This window comes from Thermobia domestica, chromosome 8, assembly GCF_964235325.1.
Source record: "Thermobia domestica chromosome 8, izTheDome1.hap1.1, whole genome shotgun sequence".
In the NCBI taxonomy this organism is placed as follows: domain Eukaryota; kingdom Metazoa; phylum Arthropoda; class Insecta; order Zygentoma; family Lepismatidae; genus Thermobia; species Thermobia domestica.
The window spans coordinates 251,311,332-251,324,049 of record NC_137461.1 but is presented as its reverse complement, the minus strand read 5'-3'; the positions used below and the strand labels follow the sequence as shown (position 1 = coordinate 251,324,049).

General features: G+C 36.5%; 1 protein-coding gene across 1 annotated transcript in view; it reads left to right on the top strand.

Annotated features, from left to right (window-relative positions):
* The window catches only part of Glut4EF (Glucose transporter 4 enhancer factor), a 232,949-nt gene that overhangs the window by 172,088 nt on the left and 48,143 nt on the right, over positions 1-12,718 (top strand). Inside the window, exon 5 of the mRNA XM_081769615.1 lies at positions 9,129-9,337. Within this exon, the coding sequence (XP_081625741.1) occupies positions 9,129-9,337 (209 nt within the window). The remainder of the gene's footprint in view (positions 1-9,128; positions 9,338-12,718) is intronic.

The window sequence follows — 12,718 nt, the reverse complement described above, 5'->3', positions numbered from 1 at the left end:
AGTTTTCCTCCTACTATTCGAATAGTATTTTGTTGAACCCTCTCCACGTCTCATATAGCCTCGGCGCTGAAGAGGAATACTAAACTTCAATAAACAAAGTATTTTGTTGATTTTAACAAAGCCCCAATAGTCAAATACTCGCCAGTTAAATGATCAGGTCTGGAGCATTGTCATCTTGGAACATAACATTTTCGGCTCTTCGTTGTGAGGCAATCGGGAAACGACTTGAATTAAAATGTACTGAACTATGATCTAAAAGAAAAGAAAACAAAAAATAATTGTTGGAAGTCAATGTACGGATCACACATCGCCCCAGTGAAAATCGTGTAGTCGACCATACCTCTTCCTAGAATATTACGCCGTGAAGTTTTATTTTCTTAACCCTTGTTGCCACATGGTACAAATTCGCTATTAAATATAATCCTACTTAAGTCACGACTTCCCTGTTACTTTACCAACATTATATTTTTCCCCCTCCAGTTGCACTTAGTCTCATTATTCCTACATCGATATTTTCGTATATCCTTTTATCAGCAGCGCGGCTATACAGGACGAGGCTTATAGTTTAAACTATATAGTAATCTCAAGCTGATGTACTGTAATGGATTTGGTGTTGTCCCACCGAGACATCATGCAACAAAAGGCACACGCGCTACCGTTTAGAGGAAGTTGAAGAATGTTTGTGTGTGTAACCTAAAATAAACTAGAAACACTCCACAAAGACATAATACGGTAAAATACCTTTGGCAGTTCGAAATAGATTCACTCCCCGAGGAAGTGGGTGTAATTCAGACCCAACTGTTTCCAGATATCTTAAATGTAGCTTCAGTGCTGAAAAAAAAAATGTTAAAATTACAATTAAATTTAAAGTGTGTCGAAAGATGCATTTCGCTGCATCTTTTATAATGCTTATTACTTTACGTACAGTAATGCTCCATTTGTTTGGTTGACACATTTACGTATCTCACACTTTTCCGCTTGTTATTACTTTTTTTTTTTTTTTGGTTGCGGGGGTAAATCCGGTCGTTGTAGTCAAAATAAGAGGTCTGTTTCTATTAGCAAAGTGCATCAGATCTTCTTTTTGTTTTATTTTGACAACAAAAAGGTACGGTATATGTAGTTTAACGCCACATGGTTATTCCCTTGAGGATGAAAGAAACAGATAACAGTGCAAGTGAAACGATTATGGTAAAATTTAAAAGTAAAGGTTACATCTCCCTTTTCTACGGGATACACTGTGAAAGCCCAAGGGTTATAGCTGGAGGTAGAGGCTTGGCGTTGACAGTCATGAAGATGATGTAGTGAGCACAACACTTCGATTCGATATACTTCCTTCGGGTCCCAAAGCACCCATTTTAAAGAGACTGGGTGAAACTTTGAACCACATTCGAACGAGAAAACAAGAAAAATTTACCCCTTACCGGGGATAGAATCTAGGCCATCCAGTTGGCTGGTAGTTGAATTGGTTAAAACGAAAACGTGTGAGAAAACAGCAGAAAGCCGAGAAAACCTGCAGACGCATTGTTGTCTACCACAAACTCACCTGTGGTGAGATACTTTGCGTTCTGTAGCTGACTATATCTTCTAATGTGGGCCCAACTTTTTTTTTTTGTATTGCCACTGTGTGCATAAAATATTTAAAGCCAAATTCTTTAGAAACAAACGAAAGACAATATAATATACCTCTATCTTGGTTTTCTGAAGGTCATTAACGTTCTGAGGTTGTACAATCAGCAGATATCTTAATTTTGCGGATACTAAAAATAATCGATTCATAGACCGGATATTTTTGTAAGTATTGTATTAAATGTAATAAAGGAAAGAACAAGAGTGAATCATCATACACCTAGAGTGAATGTCTTTCCATTGTTCTGTGATATGTTAGGAGGACACCATCATAACACTAATTGCATGTGTTATTATCTCCCAAATCTTTATAGTTATCTCTTTTAGATAACATAGTGTTAATAACTGATAACATAATGGGGATAACTCCATTGTATAGATAAAACGTTTATCCTTTTTTTTTCTTTCTTTAAATGACTCAAAAATGTATTATTTTCTTATCTAGGGCAATGAACGAACTATTTCTTTTTTATCTTGACAAGAATTGTTGAAGAAAACATAAAAACAAAAAAGAAAGAAACTTGCAGTGAGCGTGCAAAGGTAAGGACTTGAATATCCTTGCTTAATCAGTGGATTTGTTGTAGGTCAGAATTCCATTGTCAATGGCCTTCAAAGCTGGTTATTTTTGGTTCATTCCTGACGACAGTCAAACAGCTGCATGCAAGCACAGACAAAGCATTGTGGAACAGGTGAACGATAAGATTGTTTGCTTAGGTTGCTTACATATAAGGGCAAGTGTATTATTATTATTATTATTATTATTATTATTATTATTATTATTATTATTATTATTATTATTATTATTATTATTATTATTGAAAAATAAATCTTTCAGTTTGATGTTCCATGATCATGTCATGTAGAGCCAATGGAGACAAATGAAAGATTTAGTAGGATGAGAATGTGGGAGAACATGGGAGAACTTCCAGTAAATCCAAACACCATGCTTTTCACTTGAAACTTGCATTGCCTGAGATCGTACCAATGACCCTTTGCGCAACAGGTGAGCGCTATACCACTGAGCCACCTTGCCGCTGATTAATATATTATTATTATTATTATTATTATTATTATTATTATTATTATTATTATTATTATTATTGATTTCGAAGCTACTTTGGATATATCCTTCCTCGCTATTGAATGGGTTAGTGTGTATGCCTGTGGTACACGAGGTCCCGGGTACGATTGCCGGTGGGAGAGCACCGAAGGCGCTAGTGGTTTGGATTCCCTTTAAACTGTAGGTTTTGGTTCTATGTAATCTCACTGTGGTGTGAAAGGACAAAAACACGAATACATCAATGCAATCACTTTGGATATAAATAAGATTACAGCCATCAGCTATTATAATGAAACGTATTGATCTGCACATCTATTCCTGTTTGTACAGTTTTATACTGAGTTTGATGAGTATGCAAATTACCGAGGGGGGGGGGAAGGAGGGAAATCATCCTCTCTGATATATGAATAATAATCGATAAGGGAACATGCGTATATGCAAGTATTTAATGGCTTCATATACAAGATAATTTTCTTCTTGAGTACGTTTCATCATCGACCCAACCTTTCTTTTAAAAATATCCCTTAATTTACAAACATCGAGTCCAATTCAAGCACTAAAATGTTTCCCAATATCTAGTTCACATGGCTTATGTCACCATAAATTGCATATACCATGAAGATTGGAGTTCACCTCTCGAAATATGTTGTTCTTGTCAAATGTAAGTGAACTGACGAAGCCCAACATGGTACTTACACTTTTTATATTTGCAAATGTCCTTTGCAGTGTTTGCTTCTGTTGAGGTGGATTGATATCTCATTATCAATTCCAACAAAATGGGAAGACTCATTCCCAGAATTACATGTATTAAAAAAGAGAAAAACTTGATGAGTTAAGTGCTTTGTCCTGTAAAGCCACGGACAATAACCGTTTGACTTCTTGACAGCTAAACCACCAGACACACTATAATTGTGTTAGTTCTGTCTTCGCTCACTCACTTTTACACTATTTTAGTTTCCACTTACAAAAGCACGTGGAATGTCAGTGCTACGTTGTTTTATGTTATACATTTTTTTCCCTTTTTCTTTACAAGAAATACACACAACTCTAAAAATATTAATAGACAGATATTTAAGTTTAAATAATTAAGAAATTCAGGCAGGGGTAAAAGTGAGAGGGGGAACGCGGGAGGATGCCCTTCCTCTACTTCCAAAAATATCTATGACGTCCCTCCACTTCCTAAAAAAAAATTACAGTGGCTAAAGATAGGCATGGGGGGCATCGTGACGTCATCCGTCCCCCTACCTTTTCATATCCCTGAATTCAGGTAAAAGAACAGTGAAAAGGATCACGCGAAACTTACATTTATTTCTCTTTCTAGAAGTTTCAATTTCGTCCGGTAGATGTCAGCCTCTAGAGAATGTTTGCTACCATCTATTGGCGTGAACTTCTAACATGCTATAAATGAGCGGGTCGGACGAATATAATGGTAAGGTGAAATTGAGTTAATATATAGTGAGCACGACAACTGGTGAAGTCTGGGCTCTACACCATTCATAGAACTCTTTTGCCTCATGTGGGATGGATCGAGAGAATTCGGAACGATTCGTGGAGCTGCTTTCGGAACGCACACCTTAGAGAACGTGAAACAACACAAGTACACCAACAATGTTTGTCAAACTTAGAAGTTATGGCGATCGATCAATGATAATAGTAATAATAATATAAAAAACTATATCACGAACAATATATTCGAATAAAACTGTACCAATAATAATAGCAGAAATATAAAACAACAAAATTAAACAAAACGAAACGTAGCGACAATCTGACAACAGTGCACTCTCAAAGGAAATTCTTCGTACAGCGCAAGAGAAGAGCCTGGCAAAATTTCATGGATGGGATTGATGACCAAAATGATTCTGATTATTTCCAGAACTTATCTTTGAACAAAGTTTCATTATATTCATCCCTTGAATTTAATTGAATATTATTGCTTCCTACAAAATTCGTGTGAAAAATGGGAACATGTGCTGCCATCTGTTGTTGATAGCCGAACCTTTACATTTGTCCTAAATAATTGATTTATTACTTGGCTGACCAATTTGTATTTATGTGTTTTGTCAACAGCGGGTCTACATAGGACAAGACCTACAATTTAAAATGCATTCTGAACCACTGTAGAACGTTCGCCCTCTATTGAGAATCGAACACAGGAACTCGTGCACCAAAAGAGACACGCGCTAGATACAAACCCAGCGCGGAGATTAATAGGAATGCGCACGAGACGAGTCGAGACAGGATTTTCCTGACAAAATTCGAGTCGAGACACGGCTCTTCCAATAGTAAAATATACATTTTTCGAGTCGAGACATCACTTTTACAGCACATTTTCGAGACGAGACAGCCACAAATCTTGTCTCGTGTGCATCCCTAGAGATTAAACCTTTAAAGAAGCTTGTGGGCATTGGGGTGTCCTTGGGATTGATTCCAAGAGGAGTGATTTTTAATGACACCGTCAAAAAAAATCTCTCCTTTCCCCCCGTGGAGCCAAATATAATAGTACACTGCGGTACAAAAGTAACTATTTGGAGACTTCCAACTCAATACATAAACACTTGAACCTAAAATGTTCACATTCAGACTTATTACACAAGTTTGCTTAAGCATGGTAGCTTGTAACCGCGAGACTAGAACATAATTAAAAAGAAGTACCAATACACTTCGTATGGGACATAATCGTCGGAAGCCAAATTAAAGGTTTATTGTTTTTTTTCTTTCTTTTTTAAGTTGACAGTTGTCTTTCAAACTTCATTGAAGGACAGCATCCTGTCTGTGGATTTTCTCGAGGTTCTCTCGTTTCTTCCCATTCTCTCTCTCTCTACCAATATTCTCATAATTTACCTGCATTTATGATCTGTCTAATTTCCCTGCAGGATATAATCGAAGAACGTTCCTTGCACTTTCTTTCGGTACTTTCATAACAAAGTGTTTCCCAGCAACGTGAAAATAAATTTTCTCACTTTTTGAAGCGGGTAGCGTCTATGTGTTAAATTTGTTAAATGAAGTTACAAAACACTCTTTACACGTCATCGGTAGAAATATGTGTTTGATCTGAATCGTGTTTAATCCCTGCCCCTCTTCCACCCATCCTCCACCTCTGTGCTGTATTCAAGGATAGTGTTCGTGAAGGACGCCAGGGAAGGTAGAACTCATGTATAAATGGTGCATTGCAGACGCATCTGGGTCAGTGTGACGTGGGAGGAGGAGGTACTGCATTTTTGTGCATTGTGCCAGTTCCCGATTCTCCCAGATTTTTGGCTGAATTGTCGCTCGTAACTTGTGATAATTTCTAAAAGCGTCCCCATCCTTCTCAGAGAGTGATAAAATTACGACTTTATTAAATCTAAATTAACTTGACTTTAAAAAAAAAATTAAAAAAATAAAGCCGCTGGTCCATAAAGTTTACGTCTTCCATCTGTTATTATTGGCCTTTCTTCCATTCAATATGCATAAAAGCAAATACGAGGGCTATCCAGAAAGTAGATTACGTTTTGGAATAAAAAATCAACAAAGTATAGGAAACAAATTTTATTATATACAGATGAAAGCCACACACAAATACTACTTTTGGACATAGTCACCATTCAAATTAAGGCATTTATCGTAGCGATGTACGAGCTTGGAAATTCCTTCGTCGAAAAATTCGGCCGCCTGCGACTTCAACCACTTCGTTACCTCTTCTTGCAGCTGTTCGTCGTCATCAAAACGCTGCATAGCCAGCCACTTCTTCATTGCTGGGAATAGGTGGAAGTCGCTCGGTGCCAGGTCGGGACTGTACGGCGGATGAGGAAACAACTCCCACTGAAAAGATTCAAGAACTTCACGCGTGACATTTGCCGTGTGGGGCCGGGCGTTGTCGTGAATCAACAAGATCTTAGAGCTCAACATTCCTCTGCGCTTGTTTTGAATTGCTCTTCTGAGGTTTTGCAGAGTTTGGCAATACCTTTGAGCGTTTATTGTAGTGCCTCTTTCCAGGAAGTCCACCAAAATCACACCTTTTCTGTCCCAAAAAACAGTCGCCATCATCTTCCTTGCCGACATTGTTTGCATGCATTTCTTGGGTTTTGGGGGAGAACCTGTGTGCCCCCACTGCATTGATTGCAATTTCGTTTCACAGTTCACGTGTTTCACCCATGTTTCGTCACCAGTAACGATGCGATCGAGTAAAGAGTCACCATCCTTATTGTAGGCGTCCAAAAAGTGCAACGCTGCAGCCATTCGCTGATTTTTGTGGTCCTCTGTCAAGATTTTTGGAATCCATCTTGCACAAAACTTGTGGTAACCAAGCTTTTCGCTGATGATTTCGTGCAACAAAGTTCGCGAAATTTGTGGAAAACTCAAAGAAAGTTCCGTTATCGTGAACTTTCGATTTTCACGGACTTTAACATCGACTTTTTCGACAAGTTCGGCAGTCACTTTGCTGGGTCTCCCACTTCGATCTTCGTCGTGAACATTGGTTCGGCCATTTTTAAATCTTATGACCCACTGTCGCACTCCACCTTCAGTGATAATGTTGTCCCCATACACTTCACACAGCTGCCGATAGATTTCTATCGGTTTACAGTTTCTTGCTGTCAGAAACCTTATTACTGCACGCACCTCGCAGCTCGCGGGATTTTCAATTAACGCAGACATTTCAAACCGTCACAGTATATGAACGGAGCACAGCACGAACCTCTCACTAGCACGGCTAGATGCCGACTAAACTGCGCAACGCTCTGACCCCAAGATGGCCGCGCTAGCCCCGCCCCTAGCGGACACAGACGAAAACGTAATCTACTTTCTGGATAGCCCTCGTAAGTAGACTCCACTGTAAAATAAGTTTTGTTTATTGGTTCGACACTTAATATGTACATAATGTGCAAATATGCATATAATAGGACAGTTGAGGTACTACTTACATTAAGACTCAGGAAACTCAAGCTTTGAAAGTCAGAAATAACGGTGATCGACAGCGATATGCTGATTACATATCAGGCAACAAACAAGCTAACTATTATAGTCGGTCAGAGTTTGTGTACTGGAGCGCCAGCGCGTTAAATTGTCCTGGAAAGACCTAACAAACCAAAGTTCTTTTCAGTTTTGTAATGTCTGATCAGATCTTTTTATTATATTGGATAGTTGAAGATGTAGGGGAAATGCTAATATTTCAGTACAAAACAAAAGAACTCAGAACAACATACATCGAAAAAAAAAAAGAGCCTTTATGCTACCCATGTTGTGGGTTGTTCATACCATTTCAAACTTTCAAAGTTTACCTGAACACTGAACAAGCATATGTATATGTGATTATTTTTTATAGTATGTCGCAAAGTTAAGCTCTATTGGCTAATGAAGATAAATCCTGCCCGAGATCGAACTCATGACTTGACATGGAAGTCATTCTAAATTGTACGAAGTAGATCATTTACCATTCCTTCTGTGAAGAACCTGTCTCTTTGATATTGGTGGAATATTAATTACTTTCTTATAGGAGGAATACCAGTTCACGTGCATACCATACACCTTTTAATACAGAAATTGACCATGCTATGTCCGCTGTACTGAATTAGAGAACACTCACACCAGACAAGACAATACTTAGTTGAAAACTAATTGTTATAAATCTGCTTTAAAGAACGAAAATTTAATGCAATATGCTTTATATATACTTGAAACATTTTTTTTTTAATTTAACGTCTCAAAATTACGCAGCGAGGCTAAGTAAGACGGTAATGATAAAATTGATTATAATAGTGGAATGACGAAAGTGGAAGGAAACGGGGGAATATCGAGAAACCCACTCACACGGTGTTTGTTCACCATAGAACCCATTTGGCGGGAGCTGGAATTAAACAAGGGATGCCACGCGCCAGAGATGAGTGCTCTGTCATTTTGAGTCCTGAAACAATACTTATACGAGTGTAATATATGTTTATGCCTTGTAAGGTTACTTAAATGTACTTGTATATTAATATATATTTTTTGAACTCATATTGTTGGAGGAGAGCACGAATAGTGGAGTATTCATAACTAGAAATACATTTTGCCTATGGTAGGCAAGCCTCTGAATTCTGGTCTGGTCTGAATCCTGAAATTATAACTTTGAATTTTGAAGATTCGACATTCAGGGAGCACGTAAATATTAGTAAAATCTATAAATATGCAAAACCGTTTATCTTTTTCTGTAGTATTTTTTTTCCTTATATAAGAGTCTATAATTTTTAAGTTTTCAATTATTACCCGTTAATTAACAAAATTACCTCAACAAAAATAGTGTGAATAAAGTAGATAATGTATTGTTAATTACAATAAAGCTATAAAATCCTGATTACTACAATAATAAACCTCGTTACTAACCAACGTAATTAGCTGAATAATATTGACATAAAAAGTGTTCCTAACGTTTCTTGTTACGTATGTAAAAAAAAACTGAGCTTTCTTCTGTCTTTTTTCACAGGTTTGTCGTTTTCAAGGTCTTGGAACGACCAACTGTCCCCGAGTAGCAGTGATGCCTGTTCGTGGCAGAGTGGGAAATCAGGAGGTCGAAGCTCCACCCCATCACCACCCCTCAGCGAGGGCTCTTCTGCGCCTTCCGGATTCTGGTCCCAAATCACCGATGAAGGAATCGTCATTGACGATTTTGAGGATCTTCCCAAGAAGAAGAAGGTAAGGGAACTAAAGAATAATATCGGGAATGGGATGACAGGACACATGATTGATCTTCTGTAGAAAGAAATAATGTCTATATGCAATTCTAGAACTTAGTGTTTGTGGCTCCCGTGGAAGAATTCTTCTTAGGATCCTTCTCTATTTTCCTAGGACTTCTATGAGAATTGATTGTGATTTCCGTGCTTTGTTTAAAAGAATTGATCAAAGCTGATTGTAAGTAACAGAAAGTGACTAACGCGACTGATGTCGATATTGCTAAACAAATTTTCTATATAATTTAGGGAAATCCACTGTCATCGTGTGTAAGTTTTTTTTTTTTTTTTTTTTTTTGAATTGTGCTTCATATAACGTTATTATTTTTCCACATATCAAAGCCTGCCACTCCATTCAGTTGTGAAATAGTTGACTACACTCTTAATACGTATTTAATAGTTATCTTTTGCACAAAAATGAACATAATTAGACAACTTAGAAATGTCTCTGTCGTCAATTTGTAAATCATATTTATTTTTGAGTTTCACGTTCTACTGTTGCGCGTTGCGCCCTATTGACAGATGATGATAAGAAATTAACATTCAAAGAAAAATAGGTGACAGTAACGACCTAAGCGAGGTTCGAGCTCGTACTAGACAGGTCTTGCGAACGCCAGTCTAATGAGCCTTAGACATCTGGTTAGGAGTAAATTAGATTCCAGGATTTTTCCTCTTACATTCGAATCTGCTGTCATTATTCATTTCTGATTAGAAGAAAACTCCAATGGTATTCATGTTTAGACATCTGATCAAAGTCGCGCTGAATCATCACTTCTCTCAGTACGAATTACAGGGGCAGTAATCTGTTAAACTACCTAACACAGCGTTTCCCAACCGGTGTGCCGCGGCACACTGGTGTGCCGCGAATGGGCCGCTGGTGTGCCGCGAGCAAATCGAAACAAATTATTATTTCTATAGGAACCAAATTGCAAGACATAGGGGAAAATATATATTTGTATTTCACATTACTATGAACCTCTACTATAAATCTACAATTTTAAGTTTCATACTGTGTTACTTTTCTGTACATTTTTAATGTTGAAAAACGTATTTATCATTGTCATGAGCATTATTGTATCTTTATTGTTGCAGACTATTTCGTAACTTGAAATTTTAACATATCATTCAATAAATTCAACAAAGCAAACATGTATACAAATTACCTACATTTGTGTTTTAAAAGTATAGGAGATTTGTTTATTTGTTCGTTATTTAGTGATCTTCCCTTTTAATTAAAGGTTAGATACAGTTTACGAAAGCGAAAGTGGATTTTTAAAAACCCGAGTCCTATATTTCATTGCAATTGTTTTCTATTTTAAAATTAGAATGAAAAATAAGCATAATGATTTACCACAGGGGAAAATCAGTGATCGAGCTTTCTTCTCTGTAAGAAGGAGATCAGTAATCACATTAAAATACCACGGTATTTTACATTTACAAATAATAATAGTAATTATATATATATATATATATATATATATATATATATATATATATATATATATATATATATATATATATATGGGTGTGCCCCGAGAATTCAAGTTACACCTGTAGTGTGCCGCAAGTTGAAAAAGGTTGGGAAACGCTGACCTAACATAACATGCATTTATGCCTTACAAATATGCAACACATTTGACACTTTATATAAGTGGGTTGCATATTATTCAAGGATATAGACATACAGTTCACGCTGTTTAGTTCCGTTTCGTGTTCTTTATTTCGTGTAACACTGTTAAAACTATATTAATAAACACAGAAATCAATTTTTCATGGGCTTATTATAACTAATTTATTACATTAATAATCGAAACCCCAGAAGGAAATTATTATTGTATTAACATAAGAAAGTACAACTTCAATGTGGTCATAAAGCTTCTATCGATACGGCTGCATTAATATATTGAATTAACGTATCATTTAAAAAATCATAGTTAAATGATAGTACGTTAAAAAATCATATATATATATATATATATATATATATATATATATATATATATATATATATATATATATAAAATGAAAAGTGTGTTGGTTCATGTTACATAGAATTCTTAATCCATACTAACACTTCTTATGCTATTAATGCATGTAATACCGCGTTCAACTTCAGGTGCGCATCATTAATTATTCCCCATTATCTCTTAAATATACTATAGAACCTTTTAGTAGCCTTCGCCCCCATTACTGGTTTTCACGCTTTTCCTCCAGCTTGGAAACTACTGTTTCTAAGTGTTAGAAAACTTGAACAATTTCTTGTCGGTATTAATCATGATGAATAGGGTATACTAATCGCTTTAAATACAGTAACTCGTACACACAGCAAAGAATGCGCATCATATAATCACTGGTAAAGTAACAGGTAATTTTCTGATTTTATGCATATGAAGCCTCTTTTTCGGTTTATTAAATGCAATCGCTAATCCAATTTAGCGGCAGGAAACTGCCTATTTCCATCGCTAATACGGCAGCTACAGAAGAACAAGCAAAAAAACCAAAGAGGATTTTCTTCCTGCACTCGCCACCTGTGTGATATTGCTGTAGTAAGTCGTGGAAGCGTAGACTTTATACGCGGAACTGGGCATACAATGATGGTGTCAGTGCGCATGAGGAGATCGAAGAAATCAATAGATGGTGAAAGGCCTGCCACGAGGTTTTGTTGTCGTTTAGCTGTTGCTAAGGGAATTTCAGAGGGACGCTTCTAGACCGAGAAACTTCTAAAATATTACAGTTATTATTTCGTGGTTAAAGCTTCCGTTGAATTCTGGGAAATATTCTGAAATGGAAAATACAATAAGCGCGAAATGCTGTCAAAATAGTTGAAATGTCAATGGTGCAACGTGGTTGGTAGTATCAGGCCTAGAAACTTTGAATTGAATTAATGAGGGGTTTGATAAAAAGAAAAGAAGAAACTAAAAAAAAAAAAAATGGACGACTGTGAATTGTGGTGTAGTTAGAAATTGCTGCGTAGCAGAATCTTTTTAATCTTCCTTTTTTTCGTTGCAAGACTTCACTAAAGAAATCCCAAAGGATAAAATGGGGTCATTGTTCCCTTTCTACGGAGATTATGGGGATATATCACGAACTATGTAGAAAAAAGGGGGTTAAAGAACTGAATTTGCACTTTAGTTAGATTATCATATTACTTGTAAATGGAATTAATTTCGAAATGCAGTGACGCAATATCCAATGTCATTTTTAATGACACACTAGGAAAAAATAAAATTACTGAGCAATCATGACAATTATGGGCTTTATCAAGGTTCAATTGCACACAAAGTCAGAATAGAAGGTAATTTTTGTCTTGATTCTTATCAAAGATTATAGGTGGTTACTCTTTACA